At 35.7% G+C, this 21803-nt stretch overlaps 2 protein-coding genes across 2 annotated transcripts in view; one reads left to right on the top strand and one right to left on the bottom strand.

Moving 5' to 3' along the window:
• The window catches only part of LOC306987907 (SLAM family member 9-like), a 436375-nt gene that overhangs the window by 192937 nt on the left and 221635 nt on the right, over positions 1 to 21803 (top strand). The window lies entirely within an intron of this gene.
• LOC306987859 (uncharacterized protein) overlaps positions 7738 to 21803 on the bottom strand; it is a 166239-nt gene continuing 152173 nt past the window's right edge. Inside the window, exons 11-16 of the mRNA XM_079592455.1 lie at positions 17413 to 17817; positions 16915 to 17238; positions 10882 to 11211; positions 10520 to 10627; positions 10377 to 10402; positions 7738 to 9600 (exon numbers count right to left, since the gene is read on the bottom strand). Of these exons, the coding sequence (XP_079448581.1) occupies positions 9550 to 9600; positions 10377 to 10402; positions 10520 to 10627; positions 10882 to 11211; positions 16915 to 17238; positions 17413 to 17817 (1244 nt within the window). The 3' untranslated portion in view covers positions 7738 to 9549. The remainder of the gene's footprint in view (positions 9601 to 10376; positions 10403 to 10519; positions 10628 to 10881; positions 11212 to 16914; positions 17239 to 17412; positions 17818 to 21803) is intronic.

Below are 21803 nucleotides of genomic sequence, written 5' to 3'. Positions count from 1 at the left end.
TTTCTTTAATTCTCATCATGTGTAACTGTAGAACAACATTTGCACTATAATGCAAAACATATTTATCAGTACCATAACAGTGCTGCCGTCTAATGGCACGTCACAATAACTATTTCCTCAAAGTAAAAGTTAAGACTGTGATCTGTTCTGAAAAAGATGTGTATGCTGATATTCAGAGGAAACTGTGAAAAATACAATCAAGCAATATTCAATTAAAAATCTAAATTTTCAACAAAGTGTATGCCATTTTTCACAGTTGTCTTTGCTGGCATGTAGCGTGACACTTGAGTCATAATGCGATGTGACTGATCTACTAACTTTAGGGTTTATATATGTATATCATTTTGAGTGATTTCTAATGAGTGATTCATAATCAAGTTGTTATTCAATATGTATCCTTCTACCTATTAAATTATTTGAATTACTTATTCAGGCTTATGAGAGTTACTAACTTATAATTACATATCTGTCAACTGGAATGTGCCCTCTCCATGTTTTAAGAGAAGCACCCAACACATGTCAAAAAAAAAAAAAAAATTATATATATATATATATATATATATATATCCCTCTATGGTACAGTGTTGCCTCCAGGCAACGGTCTATTTTAGCTTTTTTATAATAAAACTTACATCAAATGTAATTGGTCAATGCTCTCTAATGGGAGGGGAACTCAAATACTAACCAATTAAAATGCAAAAGAGTGGCCACATGACCCACAGGGGTCCATTTTGGTCCCTCTTTCTGCACATGTCACATGGCTCCATATTTTCTCCACTGAAAAGGGCAGTTTTCACTCATTTCTGTCCAGATAATCAGTTACAAAAAATCTGAGTCACCTTCATTGGTAAGTAAAGAAGTATTTTCAAAAACTTTACATAATATATCATGACACGTTTCATAGGAAATTACATAAAACTGCATGTTGCCTCGAGGCAACATTGTACCATAATGGAATCACATAAGGCCATACCAGGCATACTAGGTTTGAATACAAGTATATGTTTATTAGTAAGGAAAGAAGTTTGAATTATCTAAATGTATTTGCATTTTTGAAAATCGAATTACTGTGGCACACACACAAATAACATGTGACAAATAAGTCATGTGACAAAAAAAACTTACTAATCAACAACAACAAAAATAAAACAATAATAGTTTATTTACTAAGGAAATAGTGTAAAAATAAAACACAAAAAACTTACTAATCAACAGGAACATTTTTGTATTTATTTTTATTGATAGTTTTTTTTTTAAATGTCACATGACTTGTATTTGTCACATGTTATTGTGCGTGTGCCCAATTAAGGTGATCACCTGTGTCTATTTAAAGTTGAATTCACTCTTTACTTCATTGATATTGTGCCTGATGAAGACCTGAGGGTTGAAATGTTGCTTTTTTTAATAAATTATTTTGGAGCAGTTATTCTCAGTGTGCGGACTTCACACTACTTAAATTCATGCCTAAAATCAGGTTCTTGTCAGCCATATCATCTATATGAAAAATTTCTATGTTTATCTATTTCTTAGCCAATCAGAATAATTTAACCTTAAGTAATAACGTAGCTGAGTGACTTAGGGTAAAGTATAATTGTTGTGGTAATGTGACTGTACGCAGAGCGGCCTACAAACTCCTTGGTGAGTATTGAAGCTGACTTCTGATGAAAAATTGTCATGCCCTTCACTCGCTAACTTCCCTCATAGACAGTATATAAACTGGACACAGCGTCCCAATAGCTTTCAATGGATGTTATGTACCCTGTGATAATTAAAGGGTTAGTTCACCCAAAAATGAAAATAATGTCATTAATGACTCACCCTCATGTCGTTCTAAGCCCGTAAGACCTCCGTTCATCTTCGGAACACAGTTTAAGATATTTTAGATTTAGTCCGAGAGCTTTCTGTCCCTCCATTGAAGCTGTATATACAGTATACTGTCCATGTCCATAAAGGTAATAAAAAAATCATCACAGTAGTCCATGTGACATCAGTGGGTTAGTTAGAAGTTTTTGAAGCATCGAAAATACTTTTTGGTCCAAAAATAACACAAAATAAGACTTTATTCAGCATTGTATTCTCTCCCGGGTCTGTTGTCAATCCTTCACAGTTACGCTGATGGCGTAAGACGCTGATGACGTGTTATCCGGTGCGCCTCGAGCTTCATTTATAGACTGAGGGAAACGCACGCTGTAAAAGTGTCTCATCCGCGACATGCACATTTCCGCACCATTAAAAAAATGATATCCACGCAAACAATGTAGAATAGCTTGAATATAGCGTGCGTCTCCCTCAGACTGTAAACGAAGCTCGGGCGCACCAGATAACACGTCATCAGCGTCTTCCGTCAGCAGCGTCACTGCGGAGTCGTGAACGCAGATTGACAACCGACCCGGGAGAGAATACAATGCTGAATAAAGTCTTATTTTGTGTTATTTTTGGACCAAAAAGTATTTTCGATGCTTCAAAAACTTCTAACTAACCCACTGATGTCACATGGACTACTTTGATGATGTTTTTATTACCTTTATGGACATGGACAGTATACTGTATTTACAGCTTCAATGGAGGGACAGAAAGCTCTCGGACTAAATCTAAAATATCTTAAACTGTGTTCCGAAGATGAACGGAGGTCTTACGGGCTTAGAACGACATGAGGGTGAGTCATTAATGACATTATTTTCATTTTTGGGTGAACTAACCCTTTAAAGGAAATAACAATAGAAGCACGCACTTCCTGATGGTTGGGCGTACTGAGCTTGACGACGTAGGCTGTGTTCCAGTCCACTTTTAGACACGCACTTGCAAACTTCCCCTCGGGGGGATCCCTGCCGCCATTTTGAAGTGCGTTCCACTTCATGAAGTGGACGAGGGAAGTTTATATGGACAGGCCCTCGTTCTCTTGATTTTGACAGAGGGAGCGAGTCTACTTCATATGTACACTTCAGGCACCTTTATGTCCCACAATGCAGTACGATTGTGATGCCACCACATATATCATCTAATCACCACCACAACAAACAACTTGATGATATTTACATGATAATTTCTTTAATTTAAAACGACCCAAGCACACCTATTTACATTTGGATGCTGCATTAAACAAATTCTTAAAGGGGAATTAAAAAAATAATAATAAATCAACTCCAGCTGATTCTAAGTGGTCAAGGGCTTAGGACGTTCGTTCATCCCATTGCGGTTTCCGCCAGTAGTGGGCACTCGTGCAACGTAAGCAATGACATACATCTGAGTGAACGAGACAGAGGGAAGTTAGCGAGTGAAAGGCATGACAATTTTGGACTGGAACGCAGCCGTAGATGTGACGTGAGCAACGTGTCTGACAGCTGTCAGTCTTCTAGTAGCTGTGCCGAGAGAAATCTGAATCATTCCCTTCCGAGTCTCGCAGAGACGGAGAGCGTGAGCATTAGCTGTCCATGAGCTAGCAGCGGGAGCAACTTTATCACTCTCTATGGGCTTCTCCCTTGACTTTATCGGACTTTATGCCTCCACGTCCCCCCGATTGCTTGCGAGCTTCTCCGCCGGTCTATACAGTAATTTCTCCACTGTGCGACAGAGAGTCGAGTGATTATGACGCAATCGTTAGACTATTTTTGACAAACACTGCTTCTGCGGGGCCATAACGTAAGGTACAAGGTAATGGAGCCTTTTATACATTGTCATGTTCCTTTAGAAATAAATAATGGACAAATGAAGTCTTTAAACGCCTCAGATGTAAAGTTATTCGTCAAAATGAATGGGAGTCAATGGGGATGCTAACAGCAGGAGATGTTTTGCTACAATGGCGGTCCCTGGGGAAGCTTCAGTTTCCGGCGGATGGATTACCCCCTTGGGTGGCACTCGCGCCTAACCAAATGAACAAACACAAACTGAAACCCTTACGTGTTGCTGTGTATGTCACGTGACACTGTCCAAATCTTCCAGGCCTATAACATACAGTGTGAATACTGTACAACTGTTACATTCAAAGGGGAAGAAACATACAAAATGGCTTTTAACATGCACTCAAGTCTAGCAACACAAACAAAAGGGTTTACAACAAGAAACAGCAGGATAATGTGGGGAAATAACAGACATCGACAAAAAGCAGTGTGTTGCAATCTCTGCCTCCCTCTGGCGGCTTGCTAAAAAAACGCAACACTGACAATTTTTCAAAATCAGATTTTAAAAAAAAGAGAGAGAAAAGAATGGATAATTTCCGCTTAAGAGCAGGGGAGAGATGGGACAACCTTGGTTGATTCCTTTATCAAATGAAAATCTTGAAGATGTACCCTGAGGTAATATAACTTTAGGGTAATAAAAGCTTTAAAAACTCTAAAAATAAAACAAAACCTTCACTCTAAAAAATACTGGGTTGTTTCAATATGTTTGGGTAAAATATGGACAACTGCATTGTTTTAGATCTTCAATTATATAATTATAATCCAGCATGCTGAGCACAAGTCGTATATTATTGTGAATTGAGGCTGAGCACCTTTTTTTTATTAGAAAATATTATCAGGATCTGCACATTATATTATATTATATTATATATATATATTATATATATATATATATATATATATATATATATATATATATATATATATATATATAATGCTGCGTTGGCTTTATCAACATAAATGTTTTCTAGCGAAGATACAAAAATAATTATGTTTGTTTGTCATTTTCTCTTAAAGATGGTTTAATACAAATACTGTTTATTTCTTTAATAATTGCCAATTTATTTTTATTTGCTAGTCCTGTTTAGTAATTTATCAAATGATATGGAAATATACCCATTTCTCTCTGTAAATAGTCAAATTTGAACAGATACTATTTGACAAGAGCGCCATCTAGCGTTCTAACTGGGAATTCCTACCTTTCCAAGATTCCAGCTGTCATGATTGAACAGAAAGTTTTTAATATTGTATGAAGATCTGTGGGACAGCCTTTGTTTATATGATAGTATTTTATTTCTAACACTGAAATTACTTTTCTGAAAAATTCACAACAATTGCCACAATGGCCTTCTTCCACATCACCTGATGTTTCATTGCAGTCTCCATCACAGTAGGCTATATATATTCCACTTATACTTATTTTTTTACTTGCATTTACTCAATTCATACAGTATATTTCATTGATTTCACAGCTATAAAATTCACTCAATTTTTTGAGTGTAAAATGTGTCACCAATTTATTTTAGTAAATCATAGTTCAACTTTTTAGAGTGTACCCAACCTTTCCATTGACTTCCACTGGAAAATATTTCCTGATATCTACAAATGAGTTTTGACTACTAGAAATTGTAATTAAAGAATTATATGTTATTTTTGATTCACAGCATGTTTTTCTGAAGCTGAAATATTTAGATTTTAGATTTTGCTTAAAATTTGCTTTAAAAAAATTGAAGAATTACAGTAATAAGTGAATGTCATATGTAATAATAATAATAATAAAAAAAAGTGTTTCCCTTAAATTGTTACTACAGGTTTACCCCCCTATAAAATCAAAAAAGTCGCTTTGGCTAAAGGCCAAATGCATAAATGTATATGTAAATTCACCTTTCCAAGATCAGCTTTACCATTTAATATTTACACATGAAATAAAAATGTTTTAAAATGAACTTTGAATAGATAATGCATTCATATCGAGTTGCTCAAGAAAATTCATGAGAAACTCACAGATTCCAGCCATTATGAGGTTATCAAATCAGTTTTAATCACACTTGTCACATGAGCATACAAACATATATATTGATTAAATTTAAGGCACTTATTTGGCTGACACCAAGTTGAAGAAAACAAAGAAACAAAAATATGATGACACTTTTGATTCATGTAACACAAATTTGAAGATTATTACATATACATTATATTATAAAACATTAGAACACTGTGCATATTGTTTTACCAGTAAACATTTTTTGTTTATTATAAATGTAGGTAAACATGTCATGCTTATTAAACATGTTAAACATGTTTAATAAACATAAGATGCTTAATACCAGTAAAACACTTTTTCAGAAGGCAGTAACTGTTATGCAACAAAAAATATACCAATATGAAAATAACATATATTTGACAGTTTGCAACGGAACAGAAGGTACAAGTGTTCTAATCAGTAATGTTCCTGTCTAGTGTTTTTTCCCAAGATGCCAATACTTAAATAGTAAATATGTAACATGACCAGTCTCAGTAGTATAGACTTACTTGAATGTTTGATGGACAGCTGTTTTTAAAGAGGGCCTATTATACAGAATTCACTTTTACATGGTGATTAAACATAATTATGTGTCGGCACTCAGTAGTGTGTGTGTGCACCCTATAATGGTAAAAATCCACCCAGTGCTTTTTTTAATCCCCATAAATCATAAACAGTGTCTCAGAACACAACCTTTATCTAGCATCATGATTAGGCCCCGCCCATGACTGCTGATGGACTCTGCCCTATTAGCATAGACCCCTCCCTGAGGTAAAATGAACATAGTCCGCCATGTTTATCTCTGTAGTCTTATTAAAGCTAGTGAAGCTAATTAAATCAAGAGCAGTGAGCGATTTTCTGTTTTTCTTTTGTTGTTTGATTCAAATTAATTGCACATACTGCAGCAGATATTTATTATGATGCTGTCACTTTAATGCAGATCTAATATACACATGTGATTTCATTACTTACTGTTTACGTTCACAGACATAACCGACTGTATGTGAACTTTACTTGTGTATTTGAACGTTTACGCGCAATAGCATGTGAAAGAGAACTTAGTTTAATTCTCACGTGACGCGCAGTCTGACATCAAGCTTCTGTGTGCGTGCTTCAGATGTAACCATATATCAGCAGTTTAGACTGATATAGCTTTACATTTTTACGTTTTTATACTCTTCTGGAAAGCGGGGCAGAGCAGCAGCTCATTTACATTTAAAGATACATGCACAGAAACAGCATGTTTTCCCTTCAACGCTATCTCACGACCAATTCGTACGAATTTGTACGAGTGATTAAAAGGTGGCTAATTCGTACGAATTTGTACGACCTCACTCGTACGAATTTGTACGATTTCTCTAAACCCACGTGACGGTTGGGTTTAGGGGCGGGGTCAGGGGTAGGTCATTCGTATGAATTCATACGATTTTGGCAAATCGTAAAATATGTACGTTTTAGCAAAAAACGTACAAATTCGTACGAGTGAGGTCGTATGAATTGGTACGAATTAGCCACCTCGTAAAATTCGTACGAATTGCCGTGAGATCGGGTTGTTTCCTTTCCACTCAAAAATGGACATTTACAACGTGGTATTACAAATGATCTGTGGGGTATTTTGTACGGAGCCCCGGACATGACATACATTGATCGTGTGCACGATTTACTATTTCGTTCCCTCGATTTGCTAAATCGTGTGCACTATTTAATATGTCGTTCCTGATTTATAAATCACGATATAGCAAACGGGGAACGAAATAGTAAATCGTACGCACAATTTAGCTTACTATCTTGTCCTGCATGTCATGTGCGGGGCTCCGTAATTTTGAACGGAAATTTTGCAGATACATTCAACTGAGACCTATATTACATCTTGTAAAAAGGGGCATAGGTTCGCTTTAAATGCTCATTTGTAGATTCGCAGTTACGTGTAACTACCCAAATATTTTACGAGTAACCTATACCCAACCTTTCCATTGACTTCCACTGGAAAATATTTCCTGATATCTACAAATGAGTTTTGACTACTAGAAATTGTAATTAAAGAACTCTATATTTCCCTCACAAATCAAGCCTCTGTGGCTCCCTCTGATCACCACCAGAGGGCTCCATCACCGGAGTACACACACACACACACACACACACACACACACACACACACACACACACACACACACACACACACACACACACACACACACACACACACACACACACACACACACACACACACACACACACACACACACACACACACCTGAGAGTTATCCCTAGTATATTGATCTCTTGTGTTTGACCTTGGTCTGTGTACCCCGTATTGATGCCTGCCCATCTGATCTTCTGCCTTATTTACCCTGTTTGACTGCCCTGATCCTGACGTTTCTGCCTTTGACATCTCTGTTGCTGGTGATTTATCTCTGTTGCTGGTGATTTAACTCTGCCTGTTGTTCACCTACTGTCTACAATAAAGCCGCACATCCCACTTCTGCCGACTCCCCGTTACAGTACCAGGCATTGTTCTAATTAGAGATATCTCAAATTACAATTTGACTAGTGACAGACAAAAACAGACAAAGAGAAAATCACTCACTGCTCTATAGGCTATGCACCAATCTATAGGCCATGCAATGAAGACTATGCAATGATACTGTAGATAACACCTACAGTACAAACCTGAAACTTGATTTCTTTGCGCTTTTGCTTATACTTTACTTAGTGACATTTAACTGTATGTTTTAAGTTTGCTGTAATAAGCATATTTCTTACAATACAAAATAGCATGGGTCTAAAAAAAAACCCAATACAAATAACGAAAACAATACATTATTTTAGCATAAATTTCTTTATGCTTTTGAAGGAACTATCCACAGTTTCACTATTAATAGAGAGATGCTTCACAGATAGTATAGGATTAATTCACACACGCAATCACTCTCTCCTTAATGAATTAATTACCTCTTACTGTGCTAATTTTTCTGTAACCGAATTAGAATGAGCAAAAATATGTAAGACATGTTATGACCCAGAAAAAGAAGAGTTTGAGTTCCTGCTTCAAGGTTCGGGCTTTCTCAAGCCAACATCAACGTTTGTTTCCAAACTTTAGTATCTAGTTATTATTATTATTAGACTAAAATTTCAAACTCAGACCTTCCGACTGTTCTGATTTAGTGTGTTATCTCTTTTCTAACTGATCATACTTACGGTTTGTCTGAAAATTACATTTCCCAAAGACTTAGATTGACAGAAGGAGTCAGTTCCGACGAGTCAAGACTGACTCCAAACTCCAGTTTAAACACACTGAAGCTCAATCGACTCATTTAAGCTGCCTATCTTCTGTCTGTTTTATTTATTTATTTATTTTTATGACTAAAGTTTGTCTTGATTATCTTATTCAATTTAATAAATCTTACATATGTCACGTTCTGTTAGTTTCATTTTCATGGCCTCATTGGCTGAATCCGAAATCGCCCCCTAAACCTTAATTCACTATTCTCTACATTACTCCCCTAACACTCTTCACTTGAATGAGTGAATGAAAACGAGTGAGTGAATTTGGACAGCAGTTGAGCGTACATCAGTTGTACACTCGTTATTGCAGTGCAACGTGGGATTGAATGACTCCACTCGATAACGTTTACTTGGACACCACTACAAATGGCTATAGCCTCAAGTAATGCCTTATAGGGTTTAGGGGGCGATTTCAGATTCAGCCTTTGCTTTCATCAGTTCCTGTTGTCCTTTGTTTAGTTTCCCGCAACTTATTAATTACTATAGAAATGCATTAATCATCACAGGTGTTTGTGAAGTTTCATCATATGCTCATCTTCTCTTCACTATTAATAATACATAATGTTACAATGGAGTCTCAGTCTGAATTGTGGATGAGTGCTTTACATAATTCTCCTGTAATAAAACACAGATTCACAGAAGGTAAGATAAATAGAACAGGATTGATTATTCAGTGGACATTGTGGACATTTCCTGTCCCCCTTCATTTCATTTCCTGTCTACTCTATACTGTCCTATCATAATGAAGTAAAGACACACACACAAAAAAAATAATAATAATAATTAACAAACTGTTTTAAATGTTTCTTTGATAAACTGCATACAAATTTTTTCATCAAATATTTGCATGTCATATTGATTGACTATCATTATTAAAATGAACCCATTACAATATGTGATGCTGCAATGTGACGCGTCAACAAATCCCTGACCGGAAACCGATCCCTCGTTCTATTTAAAACAAATGCCAAGGGCTCGCAACTCTCTGATTGCAAGGACAAATAGATTTTCAACTATTTAAAAATGTTGTTTTTTCCTATATGAAGTTCTGCTTAGGTGAAAAGGAACATTTATGTTAGACCCTGATCCTACACCTTGGTAGTATCAGCTTACAGTAAATACATACTATTATGATTATAATATACTGATAATTATAATATACTATATAAATTATTCAAAATCTATAATAATATAAAATGTATTCATGCCACTGTTCTTCATTCAAAAATACGAGAACACCACTGTCTTTAAGAGTCAGTAATTATTGGTGTTTCTTTGCGATGATTTCTGAATCAAACCACATAAAACAAATAACAAAAAAACATGTTGCAAACTCACAGATCTGAATCTGTTTTTGCAGGCAGAAAGATTCAGTCTTCATAGTATCTTACCTGATAATGGTGCTTTCTTCTGCCGACTGTTTGAACAATAACAAAACTCTGTTAAAAACATTACTTTGGGTAATTTAAATAAAAATAGAAATTACATACAGACATTTTCATATTTCCTTCATTAAATCATATGTTATACTCACTGTTCCTGCTTGTTTGGCGTTTGTAGGAGTAAATCACGCTAGCAGTTATAGCCACGAGCAAAACAGCAGAACCTATTCCTGCTAAAGCAACTAAAGGCAGACCTGAATCTGGAATAATAATGATAATATCAATTTAACTCATAAATATAAGAACAGCAGCTGAAACAGAATCATAACCAGAAGAGCATGATTTTTTGGTGACAACTTGTTGTGCATGTGAAGATGATGGAGATGATTTTTAATATCGAGTCAAAGGTCTTTTTTTTTTTTGGTCAAAGTTCATGAAAACATTTGATTTAAAATGTCAAGCTATATTCTAAAATTGCTCAAGGAAAGCCATTAAATTGACTAAATATACTCACCAGTGACAGTAACACTGAAGCTCTTAATGATGTTGAATCTGTCGTAGATGATCTTTAGATTATAATCTCCAGAGTCTGTGTTTCTGGTGTTCGTGATGATCAGAGATGCGGTCTGATTCACTTTCAGTCTGTCTCTGAATCTCTCTTTACACTGATCATCTGTACAGATGTTACTCTGATCTCCAGTGATTTCAGTGATGCAAGTGTCATTAAAATACCACGTCATCCCATCATTTGGTTTTTTTATTACACCAGGATCTAAAGTGACAAATTCTCCTTCCTTCACTGTCTTCCTTCTCTTCATTTCATCTTGTTTAGCAGCAGAAACTCCTGAAACACAAACCAACAGATGATTGGAGGATCTTTTGCTGAAAATAATTAACTCCAAACCCAAAAGTGCTCATGCTCTTTCTTGACTGAACATTTTCCACATTTAGCTTTTTTTCTATCAAAATCTCTGCTCTTGGAATTTCTAGTGGACTAAAAAACTGAGTATGAAATAAAGCATGCATTTAAACATAAAACCTGAACAGAGATGATATGATGAAAACCTGTCAACATCATGTTTTGTTAAACATGATGTTGACAGGTTTTCATGTTAAAGGAGTCATGAATTTCCCTTGATCTTTTGACAGTTAAAGGGTTATTTCACCCAAAAACTTAAAATTCTGTCCTAATTTCTCTTTCGCAAGGCACTTTTACGCTTTCTCGTTGGTTTCTAACGATTCTGACATCCAGGAAATGCACACTTTTATTATTTTTGTTGATTTTTGCGCACAAAAAGTATTCTTGTCGCTTGATAAACTTAAGGTTGAGCCACTGTATTCACTTGGAATATTTTAACGATGTCTTTACTAACTTTTCTGGGCCGGCAGATATCCTTTACCTAGCAGCCTATGAAGGAAGCTCTCAGATTTCATCAAAAATAGCTTCATTTGTGTTCCGAAGATGAACAAAAGTCTTACCGGATTGGAACTATGTGAGGGTGGGTACTGACAGAATCCTGAAAGTTTCAAAACTTAAAACGTTCTTGTTATTCCAAATACAGCTTTTAATAAAACCAAGGCTGCAAAGATCTGAAAATCTGAATTATGACGTCACGGAGCAGCAAAAGACATTTGCAGAAGAATATCAACGCCTACGTCTACATTACCGCATCTTTGGCACAGCCCACTGGAGCGTTAGTGACTAGTGACATGAGAACGAGAAAAGATTGACACAGGATCAATAAAATTTACTTCCAAAGGAAGTTTATGTTCTTTCCTAGTTTTAATGCTAGGAAAGTTTTTTTTTTTTTTCTTCAACAATGTGAATGGCTCAGCAGTGCATTATTTGTTTGTATTGAGTAGCCTAGGCTATATTTCACTGTGGATGATTAGGCTAATTCAGTCGCAATTTCGAAGCAGGCTTTGCAAACAAACTTTTACGATATGGATCCATCAGCAATGCCACAAACATGTAAGTAATCATGTTTATTCTAATGCCTGATGTGTGATCAGTGATTTCTGCTGTGTAATTAATCAAGTTCAGACAGATTATCTTTCTCTTAAAATTGTTCAACATAGGCTACTGTTTATAGCCTGGTTCTACCAGACTCTCGTATATTTCATTTGTACAGAGTCTGGCCTCTCTCCATTGACAAGCATTAACTTCCTTGAAGGCGTGTACTCTGTAGAAGTTTAAAACTATTGGATCTGCCCAGAGCCACTCTGGATCTGCCATAACCAATCGCTAACGTTTGGTCGTGACGTATGACGGCTCAAACTAGCGCACGACCTCAACGTCATCGTTCTCAGCCACTCCCTCTGTTTGCTGATTGGACCAGTAAAAAATTGACTGGAAAACCCAAGAATACACCGCAATCCCAGACGCAGTACTGAAGGAAAATGAAAATTGAGAGGAAGTACGTGGGAGGGCGGAGCCAGGCTATACTGTTATGCATTCCCTGGTGAAAAAAAAAAAAAATCAGTATACTTCAAGTTTGTTAATGTTTATTTAACTTGAAGTGTGCTATTTTGAAACAACTAATTTTGTACTAAGTATATTTTCGTTGTAATTAAATTGTAGTAAAGCATAACTTTAAGTGTATTTAGTGTATTTTTGTGTACTCAATTGGACCAACTTCAAGTATACTTAGTATAGGCCTACTTTAAGTATATGCCAGTAGGGACTAATTACATGCTTGATTAGTGATATCAAAGTGTACTTTATTTGTTACAAGTACATTACAAAATCATTATGTGTCTTCAAAACATACAAGCAATAAGTATATATATATATATATATATATATATATATATATATATATAACTTATTTATTTATATACAAGTTATTTTTGTCGTTTTCGCATTTTATTAGGATAGGACAGTAGCTAGACAGCCCAGGTGAAAAAGACGTAGTATTAATTATATTAAAAATATACCGGAAATTCAAGCAGTATGTTTATAATACATTTGTATTCCCAACATTATTTGAAGTGCATTAAAAATATATTGAATTGCATTTTAATATATTTCTAAAAAGTATACAAGTACATTGGTAATAAATATATGCTAAAAACTATAAGTACTTTGGTAATAAATATATGCTTAGTTACACTTTTAAGAAATATACTAAACACAAACATACTTTTAGTGAAGTTTTAGTGCATTTACATAAAACATACTTATGTTACTCTTACTTAAAGTTAGAGTTTTTTTATGTGTACTTTGTGTAATAACAGCAAAATGATTAAGCTTTTAGTGGGTTTAAAATATATGTACTTTATAAACGCTTAAGCCTACTGCAATATATTTAAAATATTTATGTATTTATCATTTTAATATTTGTGGGGGAAAAAACACATTTACAATGGACCAACTTATAATGTAAACATTTTGTCAACTATTATTAAGCATTTCAATAAGCATACTTAAAATCAGGGATGGGGAGTAACGGAATACATGTAACGGCGTTATGTAATCAGGATACAAAAATACAGTAACTGTAATTCGTTACAGTTACGTCAAAAAACGTAGTAATCAGATTATAGTTACATTTAGAAAAAAAAAGGGGAATACTTTTAGGATTACAATGGTTTAATTTAAAACTAAATAAATCAGTATTTTGGCATAATTAAGCACTGCTTGATACAGTAGTTCCTGGTTCTGTTGCCAGTAATGACTCACGTGTGCCACCCACTGGATTTTCTTAAATAGTTTATATTTTGCAAATATTTTACACCGGACCAAATTCATAATAAATAAAAGTATTCTTGCTTGACTTTATTTATAGCCTATATGTGACCTTGAAGCAATCCAGAAGTAATCAGATTACATTACTTTCCAGCCCGATCTCACGGCAATTCGTACGAATTTTACGAGGTGGCTAATTCGTACCAATTCATACGACCTCACTCGTACGAATTTGTACGTTTTTTGCTAAATCGTACATATTTTACGATTTGCCAAAATCGTATGAATTCATACGAATGACCTACCCCTGACCCCGCCCCTAAACCCAACCGTCACGTGGGTTTAGACAAATCGTACAAATTCGTACGAGTGAGGTCGTACAAATTCGTACGAATTAGCCACCTTTTAATCACTCGTACAAATTCGTACGAATTGGTCGTGAGATAGCGTTGTACTTTCATATTGTGGTACTTGAATTACGTTAATGAATACTTTTTTTTTATGAAGTAATTTGTAACTGTAACAGTAGGCTATAAATTTTTAAAGTAACCCTCCCAAGCCTGCTTAAAATTCATATATTTTTCACTTTTACTTGTTTGTAGCTACTTGTAAAAGGCTACCTAAAAGGCTGTGTCCATTATACATTACTGTCTGGGACCCATCACTTCACCACATCGGCACCCAGTTTGTGCGTCTTAAATTAGTTGCTTACATTTACAAAATGAGCCTATAGCAGACATAAGCCCATTTAATAAAAATAAAGGTCCATGTTTTATAAAATGTCCACGAAACTTAATGAAATGCTTAGTGATATTAGAAAATATTTAAGAGATTGTTAATTTAGTTGTATACATACATGTTTTTATATCCACATATTTTGTTCTAATGTCACAAGTAATAATCTCAGGGTTTACTGGATTTTACCTGATTCTTTTTGTAGTGTGGTATTGGTGTAGTCTGGCTATCACTAGACCAAGCTCAATCTTTTAAAGGGGTGGTAAAGTATGATTTCACTATAAAAAAAATATTGCTGTTTGAGCATAAACAACATCTGCAAAGTTACAACGCTCAGTTCAAAGCAAAGGGAGATATTTGCTTTTAAAGAAAAGGACTACAACAAACGGATCATAGGGACTACACGGCATTCCTCCCGGCTTAGCGACATCAGCAACCCTTAAATGTACATAAGCCCCGCCCCCAGGAACAGCAGTCCATTTCCAGTACATTTGTGAGTCAGCTCAAACTTTAGTATCCATAGAAAGTCACTCTGTGTGCATCTCACAACAGTTCCTATACGAGCGATTTATAGATTACCATGACAGAATATGCTAATTGAAGATAGTTAACTCCACATCAGCAACATTAATTCATCAACTAACCATTCAGAGACGTCCTGTTGCTTCTACATGTTGTCACTTCTTCTTAAGCCTCTCCATCTTTGTCTGACTCCGTTTTAACATTAAAGGCAGAACAGATCCTGTCATTTTAGTGTGTCTGCGTGAGGTAATCGCAGCTGCTAACACACACACACAAGCTCTTGAAACCCCGCCCTCTGCAGCAGCTCATTTGCATTTAAAGGGCCAGGCACAAAACGGTGCGTTTTGCAAACTCAAAAATGACAACTTTAACATGCTATATAAAAATATCTGTGGGGTATTTTGTGCTAAAACTTCACACATACACACTCTGGGGACATCAGAGATTTATTTTACATCTTGTGAAAATGGCATTTTACCACCCCTTTAAGATTGAACATTAGTCTGGGGAGTCTGCTCTGTATTTTCTCTGCACAAGAGGCGTGATCAACGGGCATAGTTCAAATGACTCTGTACACAATAGGATAGTCCTTCAACCAATCAGACCAGCGATCCGGGTGACATGCAGAGCAACGCGAAAACTCCCAGCAGGAAACGTGTCAACAAACGTGTTGGTTTGTAGCATTGATCAGCGGTTTGCAGAAGCAGCAATGGCATCGAGCGATTTTTGCAGGTTGTGAAAAAAAAAAAAAAAACATTTAAGTGAGTGGTATTTACACCCATAGACATAATAGAGAGTAGACGCCCTATTGGCTGCTGGGCGCAAGAAATGCGGCCGCCATCTTGAACCGGTCATACTCTTAGTTGTGTAGCAGAAGAAGAAACAAGATGCCAAGCACTGTGCAGCATATTCTTGCTCAAATCGGCGGACCATCGCAAACAGGGCTCGGGGGATTACTTTTCACAAGTAAGATTTAACATTACCGTACTATTGGTTGTATTTTGTGAATAGAATATTACCAGGGAGTTGAGAAGGAGCAACGACTTTTGATATTACTGTACTGAAATCGTAGTCAGCTAGCTAGGCTGTGTTTACTGGAACGGCCCGTGTTCATCCGGCTATGAACTGAGACTTGATAAGTCATATTGCATAACACTAACTTAGATTACAACTGACACAAGAATGCTGTAGAAATAAAACAAATATTACTGGTATAACGTTGGCCAGAGAATTTTACACAAGTGGCAGAGACTGTATCAGTGTTGGGCCAGCGAAAGCCAGGCGAAAGTAAACAAGGCTTCAGTTTGTGTTTTTGGTTAAACTGTGTTGCTTTTACAACCGTTGATAGGGTTATTACTACGGTTTATGTAGATAAAAATTTCACCGGGATTAATAATTTTAATTATTAATATTTCATACTAATATTTCACAATATTACTGTGTGTATCAAACAAATGCAGGTTTGTTGAGCAGAAGTTTGAACTTTGTTTCAGTTCTTTGAAAAACATTAAAAAATCTACTGATCCCAATAAAAATAGCCCAGATCTAAACACTTTAATGATGTGACTTGATTTTAATGACTTGATTTTAAACATGACTCACCATCAACAGAAACATTGATGTTCCTGGTGCTGTTGCTGTTGCTGTTGATGATCTCTAATATATATTCTCCAGAGTCTGTGTTTGTGGTGTTCATGATGGTCAGAGATCCAGTCTGAGGATCCAGCTTCAGTCTGTCTTTAAATCTCTCATTGCCTTCATTACACTGAACATCTGTGCACATTTTACCTTCAGTGATTCGAGCTATGCTTTTTCCTTTAAAAAACCATCTTATTCTGCTTTGTTGTGTTACTCCACAAACAGTGTGAAAAACTACTGAATCTCCCTCGCTCACAAATACTTCAACTAATCCACCACTGTGTTTACCTGAAGAAATAAAAAGAAAAATGCTGTGAAATAATGCAACACATGTATGCAAATAAACAGCAGAAGTACATTGTTGATTTACAAGTTCACTCAACAGAGAAACGAGTCTCAGGGAAGATCTTACCTTAACATCACAGACCATGATAACCCATAATAACACTAAAATGTACTCACCAGTGACAGAAACATCGAAGTTCTTGCAGATGCTGTTGTCGATCAGTAGTTGATATTCTCCAGAGTCTGTGTTTGTGGTGTTTGTGATGGTCATAGATCCAGTCTGAGGATCCAGCTTCAGTCTGTCTCTGAATCTCTCAGTGCCATTATTACACTGAACATCTGTACAGTTCTTGATCTGATCTCCAGTGATTGAAACGGCCGAGTGGAACGGTTCAGAGTCTGTGATGTTCAGAGATCCAGTTTGATGATCGATTCTGTCTGTTCCATCCGTTTTCTGATCTCCAGTCATTTGAGCAATAAGAGTTTCATTTAAATACCATTTAACATATTTGTGTTGCTTCATTTCAATACCAGAGTTTAGAGTCACTGAATCTCCTCCCATCACTGACACTGACACTCTAGCTAAAGAAAAAAATAACAACAGATAATTATAAGGTAAACAAAACGATACAACAGATAAGTGCTGTGAAAATACTTCATAAAGAGAAATATAACCATCATCCTGATTCATATCTTGCCCCCTTCTCTTTACATATATTTGTGCAGTCATACAATCAAGTATTTTCATAGATTCATAATGGATATTGCATATGAATATTACAAATATAAAAAATACTTTTGAAAACAGATAATTGTGAAATGTTCCACACCATATAGGAATTTCACCAAATTTGTAATTTGTAACCAAAATTATGATGTCAGCTGCATATAAAACACTTTAGTGTAAATAAGAGGCCAATTATGATGAAATTAACCAGAATATAAAGATTAATATTAAGAAGTGGTTTATCTGCTTCAGTGATAAAGTGGTGAACCATTAATTATGTCTGCTGTATTTATTTGAATCCCTTCCAGTGGTGATCACTCAGAACCAAATTTTTAAATGAATTAATATATGTTTATATTGGTAGTAGTACGGCTATTCAACACATGTACAGATAAAAAAAAGAGGCATGGCATTACCAAATATAAAGTATTATTTTTAGCCCCTTGTTTGTTGATTTTTTTTTTGTGACATAGAAAGACACACAAAATATAAATGGATTTTCATGTTCAAATGCTTATCAAGGAAAACCACGAGCACATTAAAGAAATGCTAGACCAAATAAACTACATAGCATTAAATTGTTAATATACTCCTCCCCTGATGGTGGCAGTCTGTGGGAGTTTTGAGTCTGTCCCCCATGTTAATTCATGTTAATTGCTAATTAGGAAATCTAGTATTTAAGTGTTCTGAGTTTTCATTTGGGTAGCATTCTCTGTGGGATAGTTTCTTACAGGAGCGGCTCTTAGCATCTCATTGATTTTCTTTCTTATACGTATCTTATATCATGTAGCTTTAATATTTTGTTAGTTATTTCTTTATTTCCCATAGACTTATGTTTGTTATCAGGGGTTATTGTTATATTTTTTAAAGAAAATTAAAACTCTTTTCATTCATTGAACGCTGGTGTTTGATTCCTCTTTTATGTTGCGGCTTAAAACGAGCTGGCCGTAACAATGGGCAAAGTTCATCACTTATGATAGCGGGGTTTTTTTTTAGGATGTACCTTTTTTTTTTTTTTACATTTTACAAACAAGAAATTATACAAAAGGAAGAAATTGAAAGTGAGGGTTACAATACATATAACAATACAAAAAACAGGAAAAAAGGGAAAAAACAATAACAATTATGATAATACTGAGGTATATAAATGTACATGGTTGGGGGTGGGGAGTGTGGTAATGGGTCCAGCTGGAGAGTTTATAAGCAACTAAAGGCTTCCAGATTTTAGTAAAAGTACTGTTAGGTCCCTGTAAACTAAAGAGTGTCTAATCTTCTCTAATTTTATCAAGTATCAGGGCATACTTCATCCAGCATGTGTGAGATGGTGGCTGAGGGCTTTCCAGTATAATATAATTACACGTATAGCAAGCAATGTAAGAAAAGCAACAAAATTAAAAAAAAGTGAGTGGGATGATAAAGATTTAAGCTGGGAAGATGTTTCAGTATTTCAACAATGGCACAGTAAAATAAGAGGGATATGCAGTATAATTCGTAAGGGAGAAATGAGAAGCTTTCAGGACTAAGAAATCTGTTTAGATATATTCAGTTGAGGGATTATTACACCAATAAAAAATGAAATCCAGTGAGAATCAGAAACCACATCACATCATTAAAATGTGCCTATACAAATGCAGTGCCTGCATGCAGATTTGTCTACTTTTAATCTTTGGAATAAAAAATAAATGAATTAGACTCTTCTCAGATAATTTTATACTTATTTATTGAGCATTGATGTATTTATTGAGCATTGCTGTATTTTTGGTTGAAGTATTTTTCATATATCATTCCCCAGGTAAATTTGAAGGATCCTTGGAAGGAGACCTTCCGACTTGTCCAAATACCCACCCCTTGTAGTCTTGACCACTTGTCTATTTGCATGACATATTTCCTCTATTTGGCCCAAGTGTTCAAGTAGGCGTAAAGAATGCAAGTGTGTGCAGAACTTTTGATTAGCCTACTTCGATATGACACACTTATAGTCTTGCAAAAATTGTTGTCTATAGAGCTTTTATTCATTATATTTTATATACTTTGCATTTTAAAATAAACTTCTACATGTCTGTAGTCGTATACTAACAGAAGACACATTTAGAATTGTGGCTTCTAATTAAGTGATTAAAACAGTTGCAAATGTACAAAATAGGTCTACACATACCACACTCATCTTTGCACCAATAAAATGTGCAACACTATGTTTTACTACCAAATTATATGCATCTAATTAATTTAAATAACAGTGGAATGTTTTCCTCAACATCTCGCAATTTCGGGGCACATGAATTCCCGAACATAATGCATGATGGGATACACTTAGCCTTGAATACCGCTCCGAAGCAGAATCGAGATGGTGTGGGTTTCTGCACTTATTCTTATTGCACGCATGGGACAGTCTTTACTGTAAAAAAAATGGCTGCGATTATTTATCACAACTTAAAATCCAACATTGTTTCAACTTTAAAAAGTATGTGTTCATGCTTGACTTAAAATATTATGTTTAGTTGACTTTAGTTTAGTTGGATATTTAAGTTATCTCAACAAATTTTAAGTTGTTATAACTAATCGCAGCCACATTTTTTACAGTGTTGCGGACTTACTTCCTGTCGCGTGCACACGCTCTCAAGTGGCCAAGACGCAAGTGTGAGTATTTGGACAATGCATTAGTTTCGCGTCCTTCATTCTGCCTGTTTTGAAAGACACATCTGATGTATTTGTCACGGCCTTAAATCACCCACAATCCTTTGCACACTTTTAAATTCACGAAAATGAACTAACGCAAAACGAGTCGGCACTGAGCTTGTCCGAGTTTATTATGAAATATAAGACAAAAATAATGCTTCGGACATGAAAGTAGAGATGTTGTCTTTTGTTTTCCTGTAAATGAATCACTTAAAGGCACACTATGTAGAAATTGTGTTTTTGTCAAACAACGACCCCTAGAGTCGCTGTGGAATACTTGCACCTGTCGCTGTGGAACACCTGTTCGGTAAATAGAAGCGTCGGCATGGAACAGGCACAGATAGACTCTGAAGATATTGACCAGGTAATGTTTCACGATTTCATACAAATAGGCTATACTGCATACTGCATAGTCTTCTGAACTACTGATGACGGTAATAGAATAATAATAATAATAATGTCAAGTGTTAGACTACTTTATAATAAAGTAGCCTACAGTGTTTGCTGGCTTATAACGTTTTTACATGATTGCAGCTAAATCACAAGTAAATAGCCTAGGTCTACTGTATAATTTCATTTTATGTTTTTGATTGTAATGTAAACATTACAAAATGCCAGATGACATCAATAAAGTTAAATGTCGCATTATTTCATAACATTGGCCGTTATTATGTCTTTAGACAAGATTATTGCAATTTATCGTGATAGTTTGCAAATTGTGCTCATTTACACTATTTACAACCTCTAGGCTTATTTATGTCCTGATAGATATGTGAGATATTGACAACTGTTCTCATGATAATCGCAGGAATCATCGCAGGAATCCCCCCCCCCCCCCAAGCTTTACTACCAGGATTATGCCGTGACCGTGGGGGCGAGAACATGTGTGATGTAGCCATGCGCACTTAGCCCTACTAGCCCATCTCATTCTAGCATTTAAAGCAGGAGTGGGGGACGTTGGTCCTGGAGAGCCGCTGTCCTGCAGAGTTTAGTTCCAACCCTAATCAAACACACCTGAACCAGCTAATCAATGTCTTTAGGATCATTAAGGCTACAATCAGATACGTTTTTATCAGGGTTGGAGCTAAACTCTGCAGGACAGGCTCTCCAGGACCGACGTTCCCCAACCCTGGTTTAAAGCAACACCAAAGCACCTTTCCTCGTT

This window comes from Phoxinus phoxinus (assembly GCF_949152265.1).
Source record: "Phoxinus phoxinus genome assembly, chromosome: 20".
Taxonomy (NCBI): Eukaryota; Metazoa; Chordata; class Actinopteri; order Cypriniformes; family Leuciscidae; genus Phoxinus; species Phoxinus phoxinus.
The sequence above is the reverse complement of the archived record's forward strand: the minus strand, read 5'-3'. Positions and strand labels throughout refer to the sequence as shown.